The 27,946-nt window shown below is 41.7% G+C and overlaps 2 protein-coding genes across 2 annotated transcripts; one reads left to right on the top strand and one right to left on the bottom strand.

The window, feature by feature from the left end:
• The first annotated feature begins 114 nt into the window (after positions 1 to 114).
• On the top strand, positions 115 to 24,726 carry LOC137187372 (solute carrier family 22 member 23). The gene is made up of 10 exons (XM_067596215.1): positions 115 to 1,809; positions 4,264 to 4,367; positions 5,473 to 5,627; positions 18,494 to 18,680; positions 18,963 to 19,090; positions 19,938 to 20,040; positions 20,216 to 20,442; positions 21,746 to 21,778; positions 21,918 to 22,041; positions 22,566 to 24,726. The coding sequence occupies exons 1-10, from the start codon at positions 1,381 to 1,383 to the stop codon at positions 22,984 to 22,986; spliced, it is 1,911 nt and encodes a 636-aa protein (XP_067452316.1). The 5' UTR covers positions 115 to 1,380; the 3' UTR covers positions 22,987 to 24,726.
• psmg4 (proteasome (prosome, macropain) assembly chaperone 4) lies at positions 24,478 to 27,827 on the bottom strand. Its single transcript, XM_067596222.1, has 3 exons — positions 27,528 to 27,827; positions 25,616 to 25,691; positions 24,478 to 24,857 (listed from the first exon to the last, which is right to left on the bottom strand). Exons 1-3 carry the CDS (start codon positions 27,702 to 27,704, stop codon positions 24,736 to 24,738), a joined length of 375 nt encoding a protein of 124 aa, XP_067452323.1. The 5' UTR covers positions 27,705 to 27,827; the 3' UTR covers positions 24,478 to 24,735.
• Between the last annotated feature and the right edge of the window lie 119 nt (positions 27,828 to 27,946).

The following is a 27,946-nucleotide window of genomic DNA, read 5'->3' as shown; positions in this document are numbered from 1 at the left end:
GCCAGGGGAAAATCTGTCACTCACTTGAATCTCAAGGTCACTCACACTCAGTCATTTGGGACCAGCTGCAGTCACATCAACACCCACAACAATCTGATGCCTTTTCATACATTAAAATACGTCTTGCTTCGTAGCACCTGTGCTAATCCAGCAGAGATAGTTATTAATCATTTTTCTGTCTTGTTACAATGATGAAGGTTTAATTAATTGATGCAAGGACGCGCGTATTGTGATCGTTTAACGCCCCCGCGCGGCTAACAGGCAGCACATCATCCAAAAAACCCCCCTCTGACATCCCTCCATTGTCTCCTCAAACCAGTAACTAATACTGCCTATTTATATGACGCTCATGTAAAAAAAAATCATATGACGCACAACAGCCTCCGTGGGACGATCAGCAAACACACGAGCACAAACCGCGCAAAAAAAAAAAAAAAACAACCTAGGAGAACATCTTCACTTGATCGTCACATCATAAATCATCTGCAATCGATGGGAAAGGTGAATGATTGAGTAATTCTAACAAGCTTTATATTGAAGGGAGAGGGCAGAGGCTGCACAAAGGGGATCATTGTTGCCTGCAGATGCCCGTCAGTGGTGCAGTCGCCCTTTGAAGGCTCTCCAATCGCAGCGCATAGCGCGACCGGGGAGGGCGGGGTTTGTCCCCCCCCCCCCCTCCTCTTCCATCGCTGCTCCAAGCCCCGCTTTGGCACCGTGTCCCATTGACTAGACGGCGACAAACCAAGCAGCACACTCCACATTGTCTCTCAACTCAACAGACCCTCAGAGTGGACCGGCGATGAGAGGGGGCTCGGATATTCTGGACTTTAGAAACTAAGTGATGCGCACCTCCAGGACCAGGAGGTCACAGTTTGGACAGGTATGAGACCTGTGGCGCTCATGGATGAAGGACCAGCAGATGTTTAGATGATCCCAGTCTGGATGTAACTCCATAATCCACTTCCATACAACCTGCAGGCCTGGACCAGCTCAGCTCCACATGGATGGATCCCGCTGTGGGAGCTGTACTCATGGAATACAAAGCTCATGCTGGTGAGCATGCCTGCCTGTCCGAGTCCACTCCTCTCCGGGAGCTTCCCCACTGCCCTCTCCTCCTGACACTGCCTCTCTACTCGGACATCCCTTGGTCGCTTCGAGCCCCCTCGCCATGAGGGCGACTGCTCGGTGATTCGGTGCGCCTGCACGGACCGGAGACCCCCTTTTTTGGCTCATCTTTTGTTGGCTACACACAGGATTTATCTGCACTGTGGGCTTCCTTTGTGTCAAAGGGCTTAACGCAGAGTGCGCGGACGGCAACAGAGCGGGGGCTTTGCTTCACCCGCTGTTGCGCCCAGCTGCTCTCTTTGGGGCCGGGCCGTGATGGCAGCCGGCCGGCCGGAGGCGCAGGACCACCCGCCCGAGAACGGTTTCACCCCGCTGGAGCACCCAGTACCCCGGCTGCTACCGCACATCGACGGCTCGGTTCTGCCGTCTCTCGGGGGTTTCGGGAAACATCAGAAGCAGCTCGTGGTGCTGACCTGGATACCGGCATTGTTCATCGGCTTTAGTCAGTTTTCGGATTATTTCCTCCTGGCGCAGCCCAATGGCACGTGCGTGCAGCCCCTGGCTAACGAGAGTAACTGGACCGTGGCATCCCCGCCGGTGACCGTCACCAGCGGGGCGCCCGCGCTCCAACTCAAAGGCAACGGCACCGGGGAGGGATACGGCGACGGCAGCGGTATGCTGTGCGCCTGCAAGGAGTGGAGGCTGGAGCTGCAGACGGGACTTAGTCAGAATGTGGTTACCAAGGTAACGAGTGAGCAGCAGATAGGCCCACAGCACATCTCTTTGAGAGGGAAAAAAACCCCTCTCTGTTCACCATCATCATCATCATCCTCACCATCCTGTATCTTCATCATCACTGCCACTCAGTTTAGACCAGAGTCTGATTCAACTAACACAGCTGACTGACAACTTACCCACTGACCCCAATATGAGAGGATGTGTGTGTGTGTGTATGTGTGTGTGTGTGTGTGTGTGTGTGTGTGTGTGTGTGTGTGTGCAGTTGAGCTGCAGCGGGAGCATGTGTGTGTATGTGTTTGTGTTTTATCAGTGTATGTGTGTGTGTGTGTGTGTGTGTGCGTGTGTGTGAAGGCTGGACCATATGATTGAAATCAATATTACAATATAAAAATAGAGGTTTTCAACATTGGTAAAACACCGTGTGTGACACAAACATGAAATCTCACCTGAAATATTCAAATTGACGGTCAATGCACTGAAATGAACAATGAACTGTGTTCTACTGTGATATATTGCATCAGAGTAAACACTAGTTTGCGAAGCTGGATTACCAACTGGGAATATTTCCCAAGGGCCCCTGGGGGCTCTAGGGGTCCCTGAAAGCTGCAGGCTTAGTGTGTGTCAACTGGTTTGTGTTAATTTAACTGAAAATGTGACCGGGGATATGCGCTACTAAACCACAATAACTGACTTGATCTTGAAGCTCTGTGAAGAGAATCACTGAGTTGAAACCTTTCTTATTTCAGTTTTGTGCTAAAACTGTAGATGGACATCAGTATGAGCACCTCTTTCTACATATACAACAATGGACATTAATATGCTGCAGCCTTTACTCTTCTGTGAAGGTTTTCTATGATATTTGGCTCCCATTCAACCACAAGACAACTAGTGAAGTCCAACGATAAGGCCTGACCTGCAGTCTGTGTTCCAGTTCATCTGAAAGGTGTTAGACAGGGTTGAGATCAGGGTTCTGTGCAGACCAGTCAGGTTCTTCCAAACCAAACCGGACCTGGCTTTAGGAGCATTGTCATGTTAAAACAGGAAAGGACCTCCAAACTGTTGCCAAGTTAGAAGCATAACGTTGGAACATAAGGGCTGCAACTAATGATTATTTTTATTATTGACTACTCATATGGTCTATAAATCATCAGAAAACAGTGAAAAACGTCCATCACAGTATGCTAGAGCACAATGTGACGTCATTTAATGTGTTATTTGTCTGACCAACAGTCTAAAACACAAAAATATTCAAGTTACTATCATGTAAGACAAAGAAAAGCAGCACATTCTCACATTTGAGAACTTGTAATGATTAGATGTTTGGAATTTTTGCTTGAAAAAGCACTTAAACAATTAATCGATTCTCAAAATACTCGCAGATTAATTTTCTTTAATCGACTTATCGTTGCAGCTCTAATGGACTGGTTATGTATTCCTAAACTACCACACAGCAAATGCGGGACTAGGTTGTGGGCCTTTTCCTGCATAGACTAACCTTTTCTTTTGGTCACAGAGTGGAGAATCAGAGGGTTAGTGGGGTTAAGTTTTTCCCTGGAGGGCATCTAACAGGTTAATCCTGCCTTGCACTTGTGTAAAATTATATCAGATTTAATTGCAGTTTGCCAGGAATCTCCTGCATACAGCAGATTCTTAAAAAAAAATACTATAATTTTATCCAGTTAAAAATAGAAACGGTGTGTTTGATGTCTGTTTTCATAGCTAACGCCGGCGCTAACAGCCTGTACATAATAAACCCACACTGACTATGTTCCTTCGACACCACAGGCCATTTCACAACCAAAATCATCAGTCATAACCAATAATCATTCCCCTTCTATTCTCCCTCTCTGCTCCTCTGCACGGTCGGGGGCTCAGCGGGGTGTTCTGTAAATCATTGTTAAACACCAACACTATTTTCACTGCTGGGCTCTTGTAGATTTTTTCAGGGTCGTGCAACAAAATAGAGCACACATCGTGCTTCCACATGTGTCCTTGGCTGAGTTTCAGATGCTGAGAGCTGCAGCGGTGTGTTCACTGACCCGTGGGCTTAAAGGGAAGAGTGGAAAACTATTGATTTCTGTTATTATAGACACGCGCCCACATTCACACACACATGCTGCTTTCTCTCTTTCTCTCACACATGCATCCGAGCTCGAGTTTTCCCTTATTTTTCCCCTCAAAATGCACATCCGATTTGAATATTTCAGAAGCGCTCGTAGCATGTTTGCACACTCATCAGCCTTCATGAATTATCAAAACAGTGAGTCAGAGAGCATGAGTTTGACAGACTTCTGAAGGGAGATGCCCACGTTTCTTTTTTGTCTCAGTGCAGCTTTCAGATTAAAAAAAAATCAACTGCTGATGTTTAATTCCCTTTTATCTTGTTGTGGGTGGTTTTCTCTGAAAAGTTGACTAATCTTCTTCTTCTTCTTCTTCTCTCTGTCTCTGTCTGTGTTTCAGTGGAACCTGGTGTGTGACTCGGCCTGGAAGGTGCACATTGCCAAGTTCTCTTTGCTGGTGGGCTCCATATTTGGCTACCTGGTGATGGGTGTCATGGCTGACTGGTATGCTGCCTCCTCCATTTCTGTTTTGTGCCTCATACAGCTTGTGTTAGAAAGCCGAAAAGCGTTGTTTCATCCAAATTATGAAATACAAACAAATTATTTTTAATTTGCTTCTTGTTGTATCTATCCATGCAGATAATTTGGGTTTTATTCGGCCAAGTTTTCATCCGTTTTCGAGATTTCTGCTTCCACACAATACAGCCACGCCAGCAGCTCTACGACGCTGTATTTATGTCATGTTCACGTCATATAGTTATCGTAATTATGAGTTTCCGACTTTTAAATAGTGTTCTCGCCAACTTCCAAGTTCCAAATTACAACAGGGAAACTCTTATTCTGAAAGCACTGATGCCTCACATCAGCCAAAGTCCATTGTTCATGGTAATTAATTTTAACCATTACTCAGCCAACTCTGGAATCATGTCTGATGATATGAACATTTGCAAGCTGTAAACATGGGAATCTTTTCCGTCTTTCCCATCGATCCCATATGACGTGAATGCGGTGTCAGGCCCAGAGGTGCTCAGCTAAATGGTAACATGTTGGATTTTGCTCAAGAAAAACTTGTCCGTACAAGGTGTTGTCAGAGGGCAAAAGTGTTTACAGCCACACTGAAGGAAAAGCTGGCTGTACATTTTCAGACAGTCTCCCCTGGAAGGCATTCATAGTGTTGCACTTGTTTGTACACATCAAAAGCTGCGTAAATCCAACCAAAACTATTTGCATGGCTAAATACGACTGGCAGAAAATAAGAATATGTGTCTTTTTGTAATTGGGTGAACTGATCCTTTAAGTTACGCTGTTGTCCGCTCAGGTCATTGTGGTCACGTCTGCAGCCTGAGCTGCCTCGTGGGAAAAAAAGTCCATGTATTGTGTTTAGGATCAGTAACTATGGAAACAATGTAAAGAAATGTGCCGGCCAGTGAGGCCTCAGTTCTGACCTGACCCACTGACCTACTGACCCCCCCCTCAAACCAGGAAGTTCACAGAGTCCGAAGGAAAACAATGACGGGAATGATCCCTTTTGCCCCGACCACACATCTAAAGCTTCTGCTCTCAGTTTGTGACACATCTTTCTCTTTCTTCTTCTCTCTCTGTTTCTAAGGTTTGGTCGTCACCCAGTGTTGATTCTCTCAGTGCTGTTCATGCTGGTGTTTGGTCTGAGTGTTGCCTTCTCTGTAAACGTCACCATGTTCAGCACCTTGCGCTTCTTTGAGGGATTCTGCTTGGCGGGCCTCGCTCTCTCCCTCTATGTGCTCAGTAAGTACACGCCTGTCTGCCTTTCTTCTGCTTTCCCGCTACTCCTGTTTTCCCCATTCTCCCTCTGTCTTTGTGTTGAAGTCTGATGAGTGACACATTAAGAGTACAGAGCACTAGAAGGGACAAGGTGAAAAATCTTTTAGATGGGAGAAAAATACCGTTTTTTTTTGTCTCTTAAAATGCTTGCATTATCATGAGAAGGCTTTTATATTTCGCTCGTTGCCAGAAGCAACAACAATCCTCGCTGTTCAATATTTGTGCCTTGAATATCATCATTTAACTGTTTTCTTTTCTCCTTTTACCTTAACTGCTTCGTATGCCTTTTCTGCATGTTTTTTCTTTTCTTAGTTTCAAGTGTTTCTTTGGTTAGACATAGAATGCAAGTCTCCACCTTTATAAAGAGTAGCAGACTGTGAGACCAGGGACAACAGTTACCCAAAATCAAAACCAGTACAAGTAGCGAACATTCAATCTGTAGCAGTAGAGGAGAAAAAGCAGCCATAGTATCGTCTACAATGGTGACATTTTGAGACTAAAGTCCTTTTAATGTTAAACACAAGTCATGTGAAAATGGCAGAAGTGAAGTTCTACACGGGCCTTAAATTGAGACCCAAACCCAGACTGCACCCACATCTTTGGGACCTGATCCAACTGAAACTCCACTGGTCCTGCCAACTATGAGACCCAAACCCAACTCGAGACCTTAAGCTGCTGGACATAGATAGATGGATGGATGGATGGATGGATGAATAAATGATAAAAAACACAAAAACACACATAGCTTATAAAACCATGCACAATGAGGTGTGTGCGTGAATTACCAGAAATATACAAAAAGTACTATAATAGAAAAAGTTAGTAAAAGTAGAAAAAATAGAAAAAAAAAAAAGAATTTTATGCAAAATGTCCATTGTGCATTGAAAATTAAATGTAAAATGTCCATTGTGCATGTGGCACAGAGGGGAGTCATTGTAGATGCTGTTGCAGTGGGCAGGAATGGAGCAGAGCTGAAGGAGCCCCCGACTGAAGACACTCTGTTGTCTGACCAGAAGGTTGTGTAAGGGGGGTGTGTGTAGCGTTGTCCGTTATGTTGAGCAACTTGTGCAACATCCTTCTCTCCACAACCAACTCTAGGGGCTCCAGAGCAGTCCCCAGCACAGAGCCCACGTTCTGCAGATATGCAGCATCTTGCTGCGCACATCGAACAACCTAAGCTTCCTCTAGAAGTACAGTCTCAGCGTTATATTTCCAGTCTGCTCTGTTGTCAAGGTGAACAGCCAGGAATCTTTAAACCCTCCACCTCACAACTGCAGAGTCATCTGAAAATTTCTGCAGATGACAGGAGCTGTATTGGAGGTGTGAGGTATACAGGATGAAGAGAAAAGGTGAGAGTACAGTTCCCTGCGGTATTCCTGTGCTGCTTACCACCTGCTCAGACACATCCGCACAAGCTGTGGTCTGTCAATAATCCAGGAGGTTGTGGAGGTTTTTACCCGCATCTTTTGGAGCTTGTGTATGATTGGCTCAGGCAGAGAGATAAAGAGAGACAAAATTATAGAGCTGCAACTAATAATTATTTTAACTAATCTAATCTAAATGTCAAAAAATAGTCATAAATGTCCATCACAACTTCCCACAACTCAAAGTGACATCTTCAACCTACTTGTTTAGTCAGATTAACAGTCCAAACGACAGATATTTAATGTGTTTACATAAAACAAAGCAAAAAGCAGAAAATCCTCATATAGGAGCAACATTATTTCAGTTTTTGCTTGGAAAACAACTGAATCAATCGATCTATTACATAGTCTGTTAAAGTAGTTGTCAACTGACTAACTGATTTATTGTCTAATCGTTTCAGTTACATTTGAAAATAACCAAACCTGAACCCGACATGACACCAGATACTTTGTCAGATCTGGTTTGGGTTAAGTATAGCAGAGCTCACCTCACGCTGTCCTTTCATTTGTATAATGTGTAGTTCATGTGTATATTATCAGTCTATCAGCCTTTGCAGTTTAAAATGATGCATATTGTAATATTTTAATTTTTTTGTTTTTGTGGCACCAACATGTAATCAGTGCTTCCGATTATCCAACTACTATATACACTTTTATTTTTAAAGCCTGTGGCGCCACAGCAGTTGATTTGTTTTTCCTGCCCCGTCTCTTCCGGGGCTCCGTGTTCAAAATGACACATTATAGCTGACAGCGTTTTCATTTCTCATGAGAACGTCTTCATCCCACATCACAGTTCCCCCTCTCCCTTCTGCTGCTGTCTCTCTCTCTCTTTCTCACCCTCTTCTAGGCCTCTCTTTTCTTACAGGCCAGTGAGAGATTAGTCATACATTATGCGTGGAGTGAGTGCAGACTTTGAGCCTGGGTGGTGTTGGTGGTGGTGGTGGTGGTGGGGGGTTTGTCCCTCTCTGCGGGGGTTCCTGATAAATCTTTGTTTAACTGCTTCTAAAAACAAACAAACAAAATGCATGTCTCTGCCGAGAGTCTTCTGAAAGTGGAATTTAATCTGTGATGTATACAAACAAAACACAGACCCTGTTCACGCCTGGCATTAACATGTGTCTTTGGTGATACAATCACAAGTGGACAGTACGTCAGTTCACACCTGGTGTTAGATCTCACTTTCCTGCTCTATATGCAAGTAAACATGTGCATCTTTGCAAATGCATTGTTTGTTTTTAACTGGTGGGAGGGAGTGATAGACTTTCTGTGCCTAGTCTGCCGGAAATTAAAAGAAGAAGAAGAGGTTTGCAAAGACCTCGGCACGCGGGTAAAATAAAAACTCTTCAGCCCGAATGGAAATCAGACAGCGTGTCTCATGTGTACTACATTCACAAGAATCCATTTTGCCTGTTGTTGTGGCCTTTTCTTGTTTCACACTTCAATACGACGCCGTTGGCGCACAAATGACTACGTTCTTCCATTTATGCAAACAATGTTAGTTGAGTAGGCGGTCCTTCAATGTGGCCCAAGACACATTTGCGTACACACTGCTACAAGAATGTGGCCATATGCCCAGACCACCTCCAAATGTGGTCTGAGCAATCGTATCTCAGTGTGTTTTGGGTGAATTCACACCTGCACGTAGAGCTGTACACTTGTCATCGGATCACCCAAGATGCTTTTTAACGCCAGGTGTGAACAAGGCCACAGATAATGTTGTAATTTGCGGTGTCTGCCCTTTAACTCACAGGGAGTTGTGAATGTAAGAGTGGAATGAGATTTATTCACACAGTGTGTGTTTGAGGAAGATGAAGAGAGAACTGTAACAGAAGAGTGGTGGGAGTGTTTTTTTACTCTTTACAAATACAAATAATAAAATCTGCAGTAGGTGATGAAAGCTCAAATGGCAAAAATAATTAAGATGACTGATAAAATTAGTGTATTTGTTAAGTAGAAACCCATTTAAAGCTCTCTGTTTTGCGTGTATGCTGAGTTGAAATCATATTTGGATGAATAAACATGACCTAAATAAAAAGAGAAAACATTAGCTCAAATTCTTGACTAAGAATCAACAGCCATGCGAGGATCTGTGAGGTTGTATTTAGGCTGTTTAGTGTGTTATCATGCTACAATTTGCTAATTAGCACTAAACACAAACTACAGGTGATGGGAATGTCATTAGTTTTACATGTATTTGCCCATAAACCAAAATATTGGATAAAATTTTGAAATTTGACACTAAATTCATCCTGTGGGGAACTTGAATGTTGAAACCTAATTCCAAGACAATCCATCATTATAACACATTTCACTCAAAATGGCAAATGTCAACCTCATGGTGGCGATAGAATAAAAGTCAGGATATATCATCTGGGAACCATGAATGTCTGTACAAAGTTTAGCACTAATCCATCTAATGTTGATGAGATATTTCACTGGATGAGTGAAAATCTTGACCTGATGTTGGTGTTATATGAAAAGTCAGGGGATCATCAAAATCATTAGGATATATCCTCTGGACACCATAGATTTATGTATAAAAATGAATGACAATCCTTCCAGTAATTGGCAAGACTTTACATTAAAAACCAAAAATGTCAACTTCATGTATTCAGGGATCAATGACAGTTGGGTTCATCCTCTGGAGAACATGAACGTCTGTACAAAATGTCATTAGAATCCATCCAATAGTTGTCGAGATATTTCAGTCTGGACCAAATTGGTGGACCGACCAACCAACAGACCATCATTAGCATCCCTGGAGACATGCTGCTAGCCTGACAAAACATTTATTTTTATTAATGACTACTAATGATGAGCATAATTTGAATTTTGAATAAATAACATGAGTCACCTGAAGATTAGTTGAAGATGATTGCAGAGTAGGTTGTGTGAGGGTGTAAAAAACTCAATTCAATTAGCATTTAATTACCTTGAAAGACAAAGGCATTCATGTCTGTTTGTATTATTTACTGACTATGTAATCTACATTAAAATCTCAGGTCAGCCATGAAAGGCATGTCTGGGCCTGAGTGTTGTACTCTGATGGGACAAATAGGAGGCTGACAAAAGCTCTTTTCACATTTTAGAGGTGGAAACTCAAGCTCGGCTAATTTATCTTGATGTCATTGATGAGTTTTTAAACAGTGGACATTCCCCCTGTATCTTCCTACGGTTTGCTCTTTTTTCTCTTAGTGTATGACAACAGTTAACATATATTTTGCATATACTTTTCTCCCTGCATAGATAGGAGAGTTTCTGAGGATCAAGGAGATGGATAAACCTCTCTCTCGGTAGGAAGCGAGATTCTGTATCAACCTTTGTTTTATGACAAAGTGAACTCAGCCGGGCCTCCCTGGGTTGCCTGTTCTGCCGGTGACATCCTGTTTCTCGATTTGATGATTTATTTGTGCCAGATTGTTTCGGTGTCCATCCTGAAACCCTGATGTGCGTGGGCAGAACCTCAGGACCAGCTGGCAGAGAGGAGACTCTTATCTTTGTTCAACTCTTCATTTTCTTCTCTCATTACAGTCAGTTTGCCAAACAACAAATACATACTGTATAATGGGAAGCAATTTCTCTACATTTCACTTGTGTGTGTGTGTGTGTGTGTGTGTTGACAGTGATAGGGAACTGTCTTGTGTTTTTTGCCATGTGTGTGAGAGAACAGATTGTATGCATGCACTTTGAAGTGAAACAAAAAAAAAAAAAGGTGTTTATGTGAGGTGTTTGCAGAGCATGTGAGGTGTAGATGCATACAGTAGGTGGAACAGTCAGCTCACTGCCACAGAATGACTCTCTTTGAAGTGAACTCTCACTATGATTGCAGATAATAGACGCTGCCATCCCATTAACAGTAAAAAAAAAACATGTAGCTTCCCAATAAACACATCCTCGAAAGGCTGAATACGTACCAACACACGAGCTGCAAGGAATAGAAACTTTATTATACCAAACCAAACCAACACAGATGGAGAGAAGACACTGAATATGAAATTTATCATTACTGTACCATGTTTGCCAATAGAGACTCAGCGCAGTCTCTCAGTATTTGGATTGTGACATATTAGTTAGTTGTGTTGGCTCTATACTCCCAGCACATTGGATTAGAAATGAAAACATTAGTATGCACTGACTTTTCAGCTTTAATTTGAAGGTGCTCACATCCATGAGACAGTGTAGGAAGTGTTTTTTTATATTCAGTCCCTCAAATCAGGGAGCCAAAAAGTAATTGGAAAAGAAAAACATACATAAAGTCAAAACCTTTAAAAGGAAATTCCAGTTTATCACAAACTACTGGGTCTTTTTTTTTTATTTATGTCGATTTGGCTATTATTCCTGCCGGTAATGATAATACTGTAATCACCGAGTTAATTGCTGAGATCTGAGGACATAATGACAACACTAGAAACAAACAACGTAATCAGACAGGTTGTAAGCAAACAGCTGTGTGGAAACAGTTTTCCAGTGCAATGAGGGATTATTACCGACATTTTGGGTGCACTCACTATCTCCAAATTCAGGGTTTTTTTTAGATAAAATGGAGTAACTGACAGCTTGTTTACAACCTTCCTGACCGTCTGACGGCTTGTGTTTGGACTTTGTTTTGGCAAAGTCACCATGTTCTCGGTTATTACTTACTTTGGTGAGTACAATGTTATTATAACCAACAGAAGTGGAAAAAAAAACAACATGTCAGACACAGTTTATTGTTCTAAGCAGAGTATTTTTTTATGTCTTTAAAAAACGTCTGGAGGAGATCTTTAATATTTAATGTCAAATCTTTGCAGTGAACATGTGAAGTCTTTTCCCCAGACCTATACTGCAGCCAGCTTCCCTTTCATGCTTGTTTCAGGGTTTTTTTTTTTTTGCCTTCAGTAGGTGAAATACATGATCAGATGGATTGAGGTCATGTGACTAATTTGGCCAGTCAAGAGCAATCCACTGTTTGGCTTCACAAACACTGTTTGGTTGCTTTGTCTTGTTGCATCGTGTTTAAACAAGGGGACTGTGTAAAAAACAACAACAGATGTTTACATTCATTATGGTTCAAATTAAGATTGAAAGTCAGCACTTTAATCCCAAAGTCCTGCTTCATTTTAAAGCAGAGATAAAACAACAGAAAATACTATACAGTTAAAAAAAACATGCTGAAACACAACAGAGAATAATTATTGTTACATCTGTTTGGCAGCTGAGTGCTAAATAGACTGCGGCAGGAAGCAGATCAGAATGAGAATCAAAAACATGCATGTAGCACACATGTGCTGTATTATGGATGATTATACATATATATATATATATGTGCATGTACGTGTTTCTGGTTGCAGTGTTCAATCTGCATACTTGTATATGATTCATTATGTGTGCTACAAAAATGCTGCTGCTTTTTTTTTTTCTTTCCTTTCACCCTCAGCCACCATAAAAGCAACGCTGAATTTCTATTTCTGAATCCAGCAGCTCTCTGGCACTTTCCATTTTCACTCCACGCTTCCCTCGGCTCTCCTCTGCCCCATTCATCCCCCTCTTTTCTCTGTCTCACTACCATTTTTATTACTAACAGCACTCACACCCTCACTTGCTCATATTCTCGAGGCTCATTTGAAATCTCTCATCGTTCTGTTATCTTGCTGCAGCACGCAGCGCATAATAAACTCCACTGGAGCTGCCAGCTGAAGCTTTAGTTTGTTCTGCTAATGTAAATGTGTTAATGTGTGTGTGTGTGTGTGTGTGTGTTCTGTGAATGTTTGGTTGTTGCACCAGTTCTGCACAGGTTTATTACTTTGTAATTTAGCACCTTCCTCAGGGCCATCCTGTGGGGGCTGTAAGGATTCCTTCTCATGCTTTTTTTTCCTGTTTTTCTTTTCATTTGATGATGTTATAATCTCAGTTTGTGGTCATGTCTGCTTATTACCCAGCGGACAGTGTTTGTGTTTTGTTTATGGTCATACAAGTATTCATTGAGATTTAAATGCATCTTTTCAGGATTAAAGCACTCACCAGGCTGGAGAGGTGGCTTTGAAAAGTTTGTAACCTACTTCTTAATGAAGGACAGCATGACTGTAGTCAGCTTGAATTAACAGCAGTTACATTAGATTTTAATTGCAACCCAGAGTCACAACAATAACAACACCCATCAAAACATCCATAGAGACGTTTCAAATCACACCTGCAGCATAATTTACGTCTCCACTGTTCGTAGGTTCAGTATCAGTAGAAGAAGTGTATTTAGCTATGTCAGTCAGTCTTAAAGCTTCTTTAAAGGGGGCCTATTCTGCTTTTTGTGATTTTTTTGTCATTTATATACTGTTATGATGTTGGATGTTTATGTTAAATATGGTCAAATTTCCAAAAACTTGAGGTGAAAAATGCTCCCATAACAACAAGAGTCCAGGTGTCAGCCTGCTCTGAACGCGTCATTTGCAATGTTTTTTTGTTTTTTTTTACTGTTGTTGTTCCACAGGCTGTTCACGTTATCCACTCGCATCAGATTCAGGCTCGAACATGTTCGGATATATCTGAGAAGTTGACATTTCGAGTAAAGAAATTCGTAAAAGACAGTAGTAAGAATTATTACTGTTATTGTTTGTTTACGTAGCTTCTGGAGCCGGTGGAAGCTGACCAATCAGAACAGAGTGGGCTCATTGGGATGGGGGGGGGGGGGGGGCCTTAAAGAGACAGTAGCCTGTTTCAGACAGAGGCTGAACTGAGGGGCTGCATAAAGAGCCAGTATAAGATAAATAAGTTTTTTGAACCGTAAATCATGCAAAGATATTCAAGTAGGGCCCCAGAATAAAAATATAGAAATATAAAAATATATTTATGTCATGAAAATGAGACTTGATCTAGACCTGACTACTGAGAGACTTTTTTTGAGACTGGAAAGTGCCCTAAACTACTTGAAAACATTTCTTGTTTGAGACATTCAACATCATAAAAGTGGATTATTCTGCAAGAATTATTTGAGAAGTTTCTGTGGACATTTTTGGTATGTTTTTTTTTCTGTCATGAAACTGGGTCAACATTGGAATCCGTTGTACATGCTGTGAATCCCAACTGACTACAGCCGCTGTTGCATGCTTCAAACTTTTTAGATCCACTTCTCAAGTCTACAGGGGGTGAGTGAGTATTTGGCACTCAAAGGATAAATTTTCAGTTGAGTATCTCTTTAATCATGACGTTTGCGTGGACCCAAAGGAATTAGGCTGCAGTCACTTTTCCAACAGTGAGCCAAGGTTAAAAACTTTGCTTCTTCCTCTGCTCCTTGGAGACTGTTAGATAGTGACAGAGACATGCAGTTTATGTGTGTGTGTGTGTGTGTCTGTGTGTTGTTTTGAGCTGGGGGGGATGACAACTGCTGACTCAGCTGGGGAAACGTACTGTTACACTGTGCCCTTGTCGAGCCTTTTGTTCTGTCTATTTCCTATTACTGCTTTTCTATGAAGTCATCCACCTAAGGCTGCGACTATGATTATTATGGCCAATTATTGTGATATAAAACAGAGGAAGCAGCAGTCTGGAACAAGGTATTTTTGGAGCAATTTGTCTCTATAAATTACTTTAACAATTACTTGCTCATCTAAGTTGATGGTAATTCACTAGTTTGGTTTGACTTTCAGCGCTACATCCCTCTTTTTTTCCGAAATGCATATCACCTATTATTACCATCTGCTACCTCTATACATTTACATCACACACACAAACACAGACGGTGGTTCTGACTCTGAACTCATGCTGTTACAAAGCCAATTGTCTCTTCACCCTGCTCTCATGCCCCAGGCAAGGTTAGCAAGGGTGCAAGCAGACAACAGAGAGTGTGTGTGTGGTGGTGCTGTCAGCCATTTGTCATCGTGGATCAGTATGGCCATTAGATCAGCTGCTTTTTGTTTGTTGCCTTCTCTTTGTTTTTAGTCTCCCTTTCTTCCATTATAGTTTTTTTTTTCTGCAACTGTTCACTTTCAGATGTAAAGGCAGTGGAGAAGCTGCTTGGTGAAAGGAGGAGGGAGGGAGGGAGGGAGGGAGGGAGGAGCAAGGGGGTAAGGAGGGTGGGTAGAGGTGGGGGATGGTGGCTTTACAGAGGGTGAGAGAGCCACTTCAGCCATGATGAGCAAGAGGGGAGAATGGGCAGGAGGGGGGTGAGGGGTGCGGGAGGATCAGCCTGGGGGGGGGGGGGGGGGGGGTGGAGGGGGCACAGTGAGATAATCAGCACAAGGAGAACCATTCTCCCACTCAGCTGGAACAAAAGGTCCTTGCCAGCATGTGTGTGTGAGTGTGTGTGTGTGTGTGTGTGTGTGTGAGTGTGTGTTGTTATCCCAGTAGAGTCGGCAGGATCAGACACCTCCCCAGAGAGTTGGGGAGTGGTTTTTGTTTTTTGCGAGGTTGATTTAGGCATGCATTGCCTTTGCCAAGGTACAGTTGATTTCTTTAGTCTGTCTTTTCTGTGTGTGTGTGTGTGTGTGTGTGTGTGTGTGTGTGTGTGTGTGTGTGTGTCCTGCTCAGTCTGATACATCCCTATTGACTGCTGTGGACAGAGGTACCACATACACACAACGCTGTGTTGTTTGTCAGAACAGACAGACGGGGTGTAGTAGAAGTATTTGAAAGAGTACATTTACTCAAGTACTGTTTTACACGTACACCATATTTTCAGGGGGCAATATTATACTTTTTTTCTCCACCTTTTTTATATTATTATTATAGATTTAGGTTTTACATTTAAAACATACTGTATATTCATTTTATAAAATATGACATGTTCTTAAACTGACAACCAGTGTATATCAGATAAAATTTGTTCCACCTTGACCAGCTGCAACATTAAAATACTGCTAAGTAATAATAATGCAATAATACATGTAGGATAATATAAGCTATATTATAAGCTGCATTTATGTAAATTTTGTCCACTTTGGGCAGCAGAACAAGCTGTAAACACAACATTCACATATTATCACCTTATGATGTTATGGTGAATGTGTTGCTCCACTATGTTCACGAGCTAGTCGCTAAGGTTGTCTATCTGTTGTTTGGTGCTGAGCAGTTAGTGTACAAACAATTTATCTGAGCTTTTTCACCGAAAACAGCAGCCTGAAACATCTGGAAACAGGGTTGATAGGTAATTACACATCTAAGTGGACAAAAATGACGTGGAGTTCCCCAAGGCTCCGCTGTGGGGCCTCTTCTGTTCAACATCTATATGCTTCTGCTGGCTCAGATTATGGAAAACAACAAAATATGTTACCATAATTATGCAGGTGACACACAAATTTACATAACCATATCACCAGGAGACTTTAGTCCAATACAAGCACTGAGTATGTGCATTGAACAAATCAATGATTGGATGCAGGAGAATTTTCTTCAATTAAACAAACACAAAACTGAAGTAATTAAGAGCCGAGGAAGAAAGATTAAAAGTCAGAGCCTATTAAACCAAATTTGAGAGTTAATGTCTTACAGTGCACTGTAATTTTTATTCTCCTCGTCTTTTATGTCTTATTCTATTCTAGCTTTTTTATTTCTAATGTAATTCTTTTTAAGCGTATTTAAATGTCTTTACTTATGGCCTTGTGTTTCTTTTATATTCTGTCTTGATGCCTTTCATGTGCTATACAAATATACTCGCCTTGATAAGCTTTACAGACTGGAAAACCAAAACAGTGAGCTAAAAGAGGCTAAAAAGCTCTCCAGAGCTGAGAAGAACTGTTGAGTTAGGTATTAATTCTCTGTGACTTAGTCATTTGATCCACTGTTTTATGAAAATGTTGCAACTTTAAAGGATAATTCCAGTTTTTTACAATTGTATTTTATTTTCTAAGTTTATGGGTGTGCGGCAATATAGCTAAAAAGAACGGACATGAGGCAAGAAACACGAGCAGTCAAGGGGAAACAAAACTGAACGGAAAAACATCCATCAAAGTTTATAGACCGACTTCCAAGGTCGACTTTGACCCAGGAGGTCGGTCTGTTTGAGCTTGCAGTTTTGCACCATTTTCCTGTTCAAATAGGGATTAATACAGACAGTTTGGGTGTGCTAAGTTTGATTTTGCCTCCAAATAAAATGGTTTACATAGTCTAAACTGTTAAAACTTGTAAACAAACCAGTGTTTTCATGTTTCTTGTTGGACTTGGTTGTAGCCATGTTGCCTTGTTTCCATATCCTAACAATAACTTGCTGAGACAAAACTATGTAAATAAGATCAAGTTGTAAATATCCTTTACATAATATACTGAATGCTGGAATTCTACTTTCATTGGAGTATTTTCACAATGTGGTTTTGCTTCTTCTACTTACTTAAAAGATCAGAATATTTATTCCACCACTGGATGACAGACAGACTCTCTCTTAATCCTGTGATACACGTAGTCAAGCTAGAGAGAAGCAGACAGGCAAGTTCAGGATTATGGGTCAATGTAATTTCCTCCATGTGTTTTGGTTCCTTCAGGAAAGGTTTGTGGAGATTAACTCCCAAAAAGTGAACATCTACAGAGAGGTTGGGGGGGACTTCCAGTAATACCTTTAATATTTTTCTTCCTCAGAACCTCTGTGTCACGCTCTAACTGAATCATTTCCTAATCTTTCTCTTATCTATGAATCTCTGTTTTTCTATCCTTCCCTCTTCCTTTTCCCTCCTTGCTTTTTCTCTGCCTCTCTCTTGCTAGTCTTTATTATCATTCTTTCGGTGATTCCACTGATGAATGGAGGGACTTTTCCGTGTCCTTCAGAGGGAAAAGTAATTGGTATTCTGCTCCTCTCTTCCTATTTTCCTCTCTCTCTCCTGTTCCCCTCTCTCCCTCTTTTTCTCTTCTTCTCTCTCATTTCCACAATAAGAAGTAATGGTACATGAGTCCAGGTTAGTGAGTCTACCCCCCCTCCTCCTCCTCCTCCTCATCCTCCTCATCCACCCACAATGGTCACCTTCAAAAAGACCTTGCCATATGGGCCAGGCCATCTGGACTGTACCATGTTACAAGCAGTAGGGGAGGGGATGGGAACCCAGTCAGGGGTGGAGTGGGCAGGGGTGGGGGTGGGGGGATTTACAGCAAAACACTCAAAGAGCAGTTGAACTCTCTCAAAAGGTTCAACGTGTTGTCCATCTTAAGTTTATAAAGAGGTCTAGTGTTAAACTAGTGCGTTCTCAGGGGAAGGAACAGTAGTAGGAGTCCTCAATTATTCAGACAGGAAAATCAGTACTGGTCCCACCATTAAACAAACACATATCACACTCTTTCAGGCCATTAAGGCTGCTGCTTTGTTTATAATGGTAACCACATCCACATGCACACAAATACAGCTTATATATTATTTACTTGTCTCCACTGGTGCACCAACACTACAAAAATCTATATTTTCTATCAAACTAAATGTTCCTTTTCTCTCTGCACCTCTTTGTGTCTTTATTTTAGGGATCGAGCTTTGTTTGCCAGGCTGGCGCTTCTCCATGACCATGGTGGCCAGTTTTTTGATGGTAGGCGGGCAGCTACTGATGCCAGGGGTGGCCGCACTATGCCGCAATTGGCCGGACCGCGATGACTGGCAGGTCCTGCAGATTGTCATAATCAGCCCCTTCGTTTTGATGCTGCCCTACGTTTGGTGAGTCCCACCCTCTCAGGAAACCCACTGCAGGGGGGGGGGGGCAGATTCTTTTTGCGCTGAGCCAGGCGACGGCTTGTACAGTACACACTGCGCTACACAGTACTGAGCACATTCGGCCAACAAACAATACTCTCTTTCTCTTATTGTCTTCTTTCCCCCTTTCTGTTCGTTTCTTCTTCTTGCTTTCACAACAAATTCTGTTCTCATCCTTCTTTGTCCGCTCTCTCCATGTCCTTCCCATCTATCTTTCTGTGTTTCTTTCTCTCTCTCTCTCTCCAGGATTTTTCCCGAGTCGTTGCGCTGGTTGCTGGCCACCCAGCACTACAGGCGGTCCAAAGCCATGATGCTGCGTATAGCCAGAAAGAACCAGGTTGACATGACAACCGAGCCCAGTGGAGTTCTTGCAGGTGAGAAAGATTTCACGGAGGGACAATAAACAAGACGAACGATCCGAAATCCATTTTGCTACAAATGTTATACTTTCTTTTGCTTTATTCACTTCATTTTGCAAATTATTTTAATTCCTCATACGTTGCAGCTGCTTCTTGTTATGTGATGAAATGAACATGCAACAAACGCACAGACTCGAGGTTGCCCTTTTGATGCGTGCAAACACGTTTGAGTTTTCAAGCAGCATTTTCCCCAGCTGTTGATATGATGAAATACATTTGCAATCAGATATACACATATGTGCCCCTATAGAAAGATCATAAGTGATTTCTCACTGGAAGATCAATAACGTCAGACCTCTTTCTAGGGCTGTCACTAGTGATCACTGGCTCAATTATTTTTATGTTACGTCTTCATGCCATGTGTCGTCCAATCAACAGTCCAAAACCCAAAGATAGTCAGTTAACAATTATAAGTCAATCCTCACATTTGACATTTTTGGAACTTTTCCTTGATAAACGACTTAAATGATCAATTAATAATCAAAATAGTTATGATTAAATGTCCCGTTATTGTCCAGTCCTTAAAGAATTGCCATACTGGTGATTTCCTTCACTTACACCTCTCCACTCTCTGCCACTGCCCCTTCCTCCTCTCCCGAATTACTCTTTGATTCATTGTTTCTGCCTGTCCCAGTGGCCGAGCAGACAGATAGATGATGAGAGTGGGCAAAGTGTGTCCTATATCTATCTAAAGGCCCCACAGCACATTGGGTTCTCTGAACTAAAAGTCCCTTAGCAGCCGGTCTCTCATTACCTTCTGAAAGGAAAGGTCTCAAGGTGTGCGTTTCATGTTTCCTACCAGAGCTGGAGCAGGAGCTGCACAAGAAACCCCAGAGGACCTGTATTGTCAAGATGATGAGCACCAGGAACCTGTGGAAAAACATTGTGGTGCTGTGTGTCAACTCGTAAGTGTGTCGTGTTTGTGGCTGAGCTTGTACAGTTCCTTTGCTAATCAAAGCCAACATCCGTTGTGTTGAGGGAACATGAATTACACATGAGCTCGTCACTCGCCCCGTGGCAGACGCATGTCTCAGGTATCACCTCCCTATCCTTACTGTATGTTTGTGTGTCTTTGTGCAGTCTGACAGGTTATGGGATCCACCACTGCTTCGCCCGCAGTATGATGGACCCTGAGGCCCAGCCCACTGCTTTGTGCCACACGGACTATTACACTATGGCTGGCATCGCCGTGGCAACCTGCCTGGCGCTTTGCCCCATGGTGGGGTTGATGGGTCGGCGTGGAGGGCTGCTCACCTTCATGATCATAACAGCTCTGGCGTCACTGCTACAGCTGGGTTTGCTCAACTGTGAGTAATCGCACAGAGAAATAAACCAGACAGTTAGTTAACTGTTCGGTAAGCTTTAGATCCTACCGATAAACCTGTCGAAGTTTGGATTGTAGCACAACACTTGTGCAGGTTAAAATGACAAAGTCGCAGATTTGATGATTAAAATTTGTCATTTGTGGTCTCTGACGTCAAACCGAAGCAAAACAGAAAGCAGGCTTCTCATTTTAGTCGGCCATTGTTGATCTTGTCTCAAGGTCTCTGGAAGATGTAGTCAGCTGTTGCTGGCTAGATAACAAATATTAATTCTGTGAGTGGTTCGGAAAATAAATCTCTGGCTGACTTTTCAATGTTTTTGGCTGACTCATCTGAAAACGAGAACCCTATAAAAGTATGCACTTGATGGCTCCAAATTTGAGATTATGCTTACTCAGTAGTGCAGTGATGATGAAAAAAAAAAAAAAAGGACGAGGCAAGTTCCAGATGAAAAGTCAGCATCTTCACCAGCTGCTGACCCATGTAGAAGTCTGATAAAAGAAAGTAAAAGAGCAGCTATTATTCTTCTTTTGTGGTGTAAATCTAGATGCTGCTAGTATTATAGTATGGCATTATAAGGAAAATGGGCCAAATAATAGATGTTATGTCTTGCTAACAGCCCCATTTGGATACTTGCTGCAGAAAAACACACTTGACCAAGCTACAATAATGTGAGATTTATGTTACAATGTCGGATGTTCATATTAAATGTGGCTTAAGTGTCAAATAATGAGGTAAATGTATGTAGAAGTAATCCCTGTGAGCAAAAAGTACCAGCTTCAGACTGCTCTGAATGAACGAACTGTTGAATTCATTCCTTGCACTTGTGGTTGGGCTTTCTGACCTCCCATGCCAAGTGAGTCAGGGTTGTTAAGCTATAATTGGACAATTGCTGTTCGGGGGGAGAAGTTTAACAAAGGTTCAAGTCAGTGGAGAAAATCAGCGTTTAGAGTTTAGAAAGTTATATAACACTATCTCGGACATATAGAACAGAAAACTGAAATTAATCAGCAAACTGAGTCGTACTTACAGACATTGTGCGCTGCCCCTTGTGCCATTAAAACAGTACAGACAGCAGTTCAACTCCTGGCTAATAGGAGCCTCCTCTCATTTTCCTGTTTCTGACCTACATCCGCAGTTTGTGGTCATTATTTCAGGCTTCATTGGAGAACTCTTCGGAGTTCTCCTGAAGGCTGTTCTGCTTGTTTGTGTCAGCACCGAGCAGCCTGTTGTGCTTACTCATGTCATGTTTTCTCCTCTTCCTCCGATGCTCGCTAATGGAATCCAGTAATTGGGAAGTACAGCCTTCGCCATGACACAGGTACAGCTGTCCACCTCTTAGTGTTATTGTAACCTTATGATGCCTTTGGGAATTTGTCAGATTAGATATAAACTAAAGGATGTTGTTGTATGCTGGGTGTTGTTTGGTTGCTTACATGTTCTTGTCATCTTCTCGATAGTTCTGCGAGACACTCTGAACAGGAAGTTCTCAGTGGCCTTCTCCATCATTGGCATGTTCTCGTCTCATGCCGTCAGCACCCTCAGCATATTCTTTTGTGCTGAAATCACTCCGACTGTTATCAGGTGAGCCTGGATGATCATAAACACACGTTGAGACACTTACAGGAGCCTCTTGACTTACATTTCATGATCACTGTCAAGCAAAATGCCAAGAATTTGCTAGTTTTAGCTTCTCAAATTAGAAAATTTGTGGCTTTTATTTGTCTTATATGATATTTTTCTGAATATATTTGGGTTTTAGATTGTTGGTTACACTAAACAAGCAATTTGAATATGTCACCTCAGGCTCTAGGAAAGTAAAAACATCACTTTTCCCTATTCTTATGTTTTATAGACAAAATAATTGAATGTTTAATTGATTAATCAAGTTTGTAATCATGAAAGTAATTGATAATGACAGTTGTTTGATGGAGCTGTGGATAAACTACTAAAATCTATGAAATGTTGGGTCACAGCTCCAGTTCTCAAGTTGCCGTTTGGCGCCATCTTGTGGTACAATTAGTACTTACGCTGTTGTTAGTTTAATTCATGTCAGACTGTCTCAATAGTGGATCTGCTATACTCCTTCTTTTTCACTCCTCGTGCAGGGGTGGAGGTCTGGGCCTGGTTCTGGCGAGTGCCGGCTTTGGCATGCTCACTGCACCCATCATGGAGCTCCACAACCAGAAGGGCTACTTCTTGCATCATGTGATCTTCGCCTGCTGCACCCTGCTGTGCATCATCTGCCTGCTGCTGCTGCCCGAGCCCCGGGGCCAGCCTTTGCCGGAGAGCCTGGCTGACGGAGAGACCTTCACCCGTCAGACCCTGCTCCATCCCGGAGAGCAGCACCTCCTTCTTGCCAAGACTGACAGGGATTACTCCCGCGTCCACGACACACCGTTACACCTCTCAGCCACTGGGGGAGCTACAGTGGCAGCAGCCACCGCTCTGGCAGCGGTACCTGCCTCATACTCCCTGGCGACTGGTGGGGAGGTGATTGGCAATCGTGCCATAGCCAATGGAGTATGAGCGTCATAGCTGTCTACTACTGTGCTATTAGTTGCATTAACGTGAATGAAAGGTCATTGAACTTGTGACCAAATAAAAAAAAAAACACTTTTAAGGGAAAAAATAATTATTTGGATAAACCAGATGAACTCTTGTCATGGTTGAAATGGTGATGATAGTAAATTTGTGTAGTTTGTAGTGACTATGATTCATTCAGGAGTTGCCAAAAATATTGTACTGGACTGCGTTTATCTGAAGTAAGTGTGTGTTGAATAATATGAAAGTCTTCAGTGGTGTTGGTGATTTCCTTGCACTGCCGTCCGCTCTTTCATGAATGATTCACAGGTTAAAAGAAGCAGACACGGGGCAAGTAAAGAGGCAAAGTAGAGCAGACTTAGCTTTCAATAATGAGCGCTCAGTGAGTTTTTTGTTTGTAGTTTTGACTCGTTGAGAGAGGATTTCACTGCATCTTATAATTCTTTATAAGTTCTTTTGCACTAAATGTCAGAGACACAATCAAGTGTTTGTGATTTTTAGCCAACACATTGGAGATCCAGGGATTGGCTAAACCACTACCACTCTTTTGCATGAAAGGGCACAAATGGTTTTACATGTATTTTCTTCTTATTTGTGGTCCCTCTACTAGAAGTCCAATGTGGCACTTTATCCTCAGAGGTGAAGTCAGTGTAGACACTGATTTTTTAAAGTAAGCATTACTGCTGTTGGCGTGGGTGTATGATGGTTGTCTGATGTGACGGAACAGCCGGAGACCTTGGCAGACCGTATGTGTAGCCTGTAGAGACTGTGGGTAATGCTAAACAAATCTGAGAGTTGAACGGACATTCGTGACCTCGTCGGGTGTACTACTGTATGTCTTATGATGCGTCTCAGCATTTAAATGGCTTTATCATGGTGGCTCTGTTCTTTTAAACGAAACAGAGGAGATACAATGTAATTTAAGAAAACCAGTATTTATTTTGTCATGCTGCCAAGGGCAATTTTGTTGCTTGAAATACCTCCTTAACTAGCAAATATTCCACTCCCAACTCTCACTCCTTGTTCTCTGTACTGTGGTAATGTTGTAATCCTGCTCCTAGGATGTGTAACTCTAGCCAGAAAGCACAATATTTTACAGTTTTTGAAATAAACATTTGTGAAATTAGAATAGTGCAGCGTAGCCTGCATAGACCTGGCCTAGTCGTGATTAGTGTACATTTATACACTTTAGTATGTAAGTGTCCCTTAGGACTGCATAAAAATGTAAGGTATGTGTTCATGTGCCATTCAATGATATAATGTATGGACCGTCAACCTTACATTTATAGGATATAAGCACATTAAATAGATAAACCATCCCATAAACAATTTTTGTCATAATATACCAAACATCTTCCATTTTTAAAAATCATATTTAGTACGCAATACGTATTTTGAACACACTGTATGGTTTGCTAGTCTGTATGTTTTCAACACTCGGAGAAAGAAAAAAAAAAAAAACTCAACCACTAATGCTGTTTTCTAAGTGTTATTTTTTTAATATGATGCATTTGTACAAAAAGCCATAGGCCTACATGTTTTGATAATAAACCACTTAATTTATTATGTCAATAAAAGAACACTTGATGTGACCGTTTGTGGTAGCTTTGTCGGAGTATCGTTATGGCATCAGAAGGAGTCCAAAGAATACGAGAAGGACCTGCTGTACTTTTCCTCCATCCCAGGTGTCCTCAGTTACGTACAAAAGAAGCTCGAAAAAAGGATCGAATGTGTTCAAAAGTGTTCAGGGTGAAGCTCGAGCTCCTTTTTGATCCTGTTTTCCACGAGAAGAGAGTGGCTGGAGTCTGTCATTGGAAGACTGTAACTCACAAATACTTGCTTTTTGGTCTTCTTTGCTGCAAAATAGACACAAACAGACAATTATTTCAGTTTCAGTTTGGATAATACTGAGAATGGTTTTGCTACTCTGTACCTCTAAGGCTAAACACACTAAAAATATCATAAAATTTGTCTTAACAGTCATGAATCTGCAAGAGAATTGGTCTTTTTCTGTCAATATTTTGTTGGTTAATGGACTTTTTTCAGTGTGTTTGCATGTTTTTAGCCTCTTTACTACAAATCCTGTCAATGTTTCAGAACTGCCAGCCATTTTCCAAAGTGTTGCAATGGTTTTTGATTTTTTTTTCCCACACCTTTCAGGCAGCCTCTGCTTTTAATTACACTCTGTAAGGTAGGAAAATCAACTTGTGGAGACTTGAAACCTGTTTGACATCCGTGAACATCATTATCACTTTTATTTCTGTCAAACATGGGTTATCATATGATGGTTACACAATGCTGACTTTTCACGTCAATCTGCATTTGCAGCTGCCATTAGCACACAACGGTAATGTTACTCTGACAGTCAAAGCGGCTTCAAGTCTCTGCATACTGACTTTTATATTGTCCACATATTTGAAAACCTGAAGCACTACCAGGCTTTGAATAGCTGTTGGCGGTCTTCTTTATGAGTGATTTTTGGCTAAAACATACAAAAACTCAGATTTATTCCTTTCATATCCACAATAAATGACCAGCTTTATAAAAAAGTACAATTTCCTACTTAGGAGAAACAGTAAGACACATTAACTCATGAAAAGTCACACAGCGTTACCTAATCTCTGTGCCAAAGTATTTGGAGCAGTATTGGATGGGTCCCCCATGACTAATGTAGATAATGGCATCGAGTCCTGCAGAGAGAAAAGGAACAAGAACAGCAGCAGTTAGTCTTTTTACAGGCAAGTAAATGATTAACCTTAATATCCAAAATAATGTTTTTTCCTCTTAATGTCCGTTTGTTAGCCCAGGTTTTCCCAAACCTTTTAAACTAGGGACATTCAATCCCAGATTTTGACCATATTTTCTCCCAGTGACTCCTATTGGAGTATAGTTTAGTTGTCTCTGTGGTTTGTGGTATAATCAGATGATGTCAAAGAAAGAAAGGTTCTTTTGTCTGGGCAGCAGATTTATTATATTTTGTCTTCTAGGAACCTATTAACCATCCAGTGGCCCTGTGCTGGAACAGTACTGAATGACAGGGGCCTTAAAATAAGATTATGACACCGGTCCATGCGACACAACAGAGCTTCATGACAACATGATGACGCCTCTCTCTTAAAGGGGACATATTATACTTTTCCTTATTTTCTGTCATATATGTAATGTATGCAATGAATGCGAGGTAAACGTATGTAGAAGTAACCCCTGTGAGCAGAAAGCTCAGGCTTCAGACTGCTCTGAATATTAGGTTTCCAACGGTTTTTCTACTTTCGAGACAAGCTGACGTCGGCTCGTGACGGATTTCTTTATATGGTCATCTGCTCCACGTACAGCACGCCAACAAGTGCTGCAGGGTGTGTTGGTCAGCTGCTCTTGTTTGTGTGCTGGATTTCACTGCTCTACTAATATTATGGCGTTTCTGTGGCTGTTTCTGCTCATACTATTCCTCCCTGCATTACTTCTAACTGATCTGCTGAACAAAGAGCTCCAAAGATCTGCAGATCTTGTCGTGCTGACGTAGCGCCATTAACGAAGCTCTGCTAATTCAGTGAGGAACGCATTTCCTATTCCTCACAACAAAAGTCTCCTGTTATTTACGGCTTGATCCCGACGGGCACGGCTGCGTCGCATTCCAGCTCCGACGCAGCTGCCGGAGCCGATCGCAGCCGCTCTAGTTGATGCTTGTGATCTCACCAGACACACCGCAGCATGTTTCAGAAGTCTCCCTGTTACTGAAACTTCTGCCATCATAAAAATGAATCACATGGAATATTATTTTTGGCCACAAATGGACACACGAGCACCAGAACTCAAAACCGCTGAACAATAAATCACACACACACAAAACCAACAGAACAAAACAACTAAAACTGTAATCAATCTTTCTAAAAAGTGTCCAACCTTCTTAGGATAATCAAATAAAGAAAATGTAGGTCTCTGTGAAAACTGTTTGTAGTGTTGAATACTACATAAATTACCTGCATGTTATCCCACTTGACCCTACTGAGATGTCTTTTATTTATTACTATATGGACCAAAACTGTGGCGCAGTCTGTTCATAAATATCCAAAATGCAACTTCTGTATATTCCTCAAGAAACATCTTGCTTCAGTAATTTTATTTTGTTGACTCTCCTATTTTCTTGAATCTTACTATCTTTTATTTTGTATTTTGTTTAGTTGTGTGGACACACTGTGGATTTTGGCTCCCATCACTTACATTTAAAACGCATTTAAAGGGGATTTTTTAATAGTCAGTATGAACAGGGGGAATAATTACTGCGAGGAAAACCTCTTTCAGTGTTCATATGAGCACATGACTGTTGTTTTAAGACAGACTCGAAAAAACTGTGAACCCATCCTTTAAAATCCCTAAATAATATCACATCATCTGGTTTAAAATGAAAACCATCTCAGTTCACCCCTTCATACCGCAGTCGACAAACTGGTCTACACAGTTCATACAAAAATGTGGCTCCAGCAGTTTTTCTGTATTATTATTATTAATCTAACGTGTGTTTTACTTACATATTTGCTGCTCATTGAAACAGCTAAGTTGGACAAGACTGGAGTCGAGCCGACCCAGAGGAAAAACCCGCCGCTTAGCTTCATGACGTGAAAATGTACCGTCTGCTCCAAAATCTTCTCCGAAAAATTGTGCACCGAAATGGCATCAAACACCGCTCCATTCTGTGTTTCGGTCATTTTTATTTAACTTTAGTTAGTTGTTTTAACTAACAACCGCTTGAACTCGTGCTAGCTGTAAACAGAAACACCAACTTCCGGGTTAAATCGAAAATGGCAGCCCGAAGCAATCGATCACCAATTGTTCAGATCTGCAGCACCAGAGCAACAGATCTTTACCTGAGCAGTGCTGAGTATAATTACACATTTAGAATAAACCTGTTAAGAAACTACTTTCTAATAACACATCCTTAATAAGAAGC

Source organism: Thunnus thynnus, chromosome 8 (assembly GCF_963924715.1).
Source record: "Thunnus thynnus chromosome 8, fThuThy2.1, whole genome shotgun sequence".
Classification (NCBI taxonomy): Eukaryota; Metazoa; Chordata; class Actinopteri; order Scombriformes; family Scombridae; genus Thunnus; species Thunnus thynnus.
Note: the sequence above shows the minus strand (reverse complement) of the source record. Positions and strands in the feature narration are given on the sequence as shown.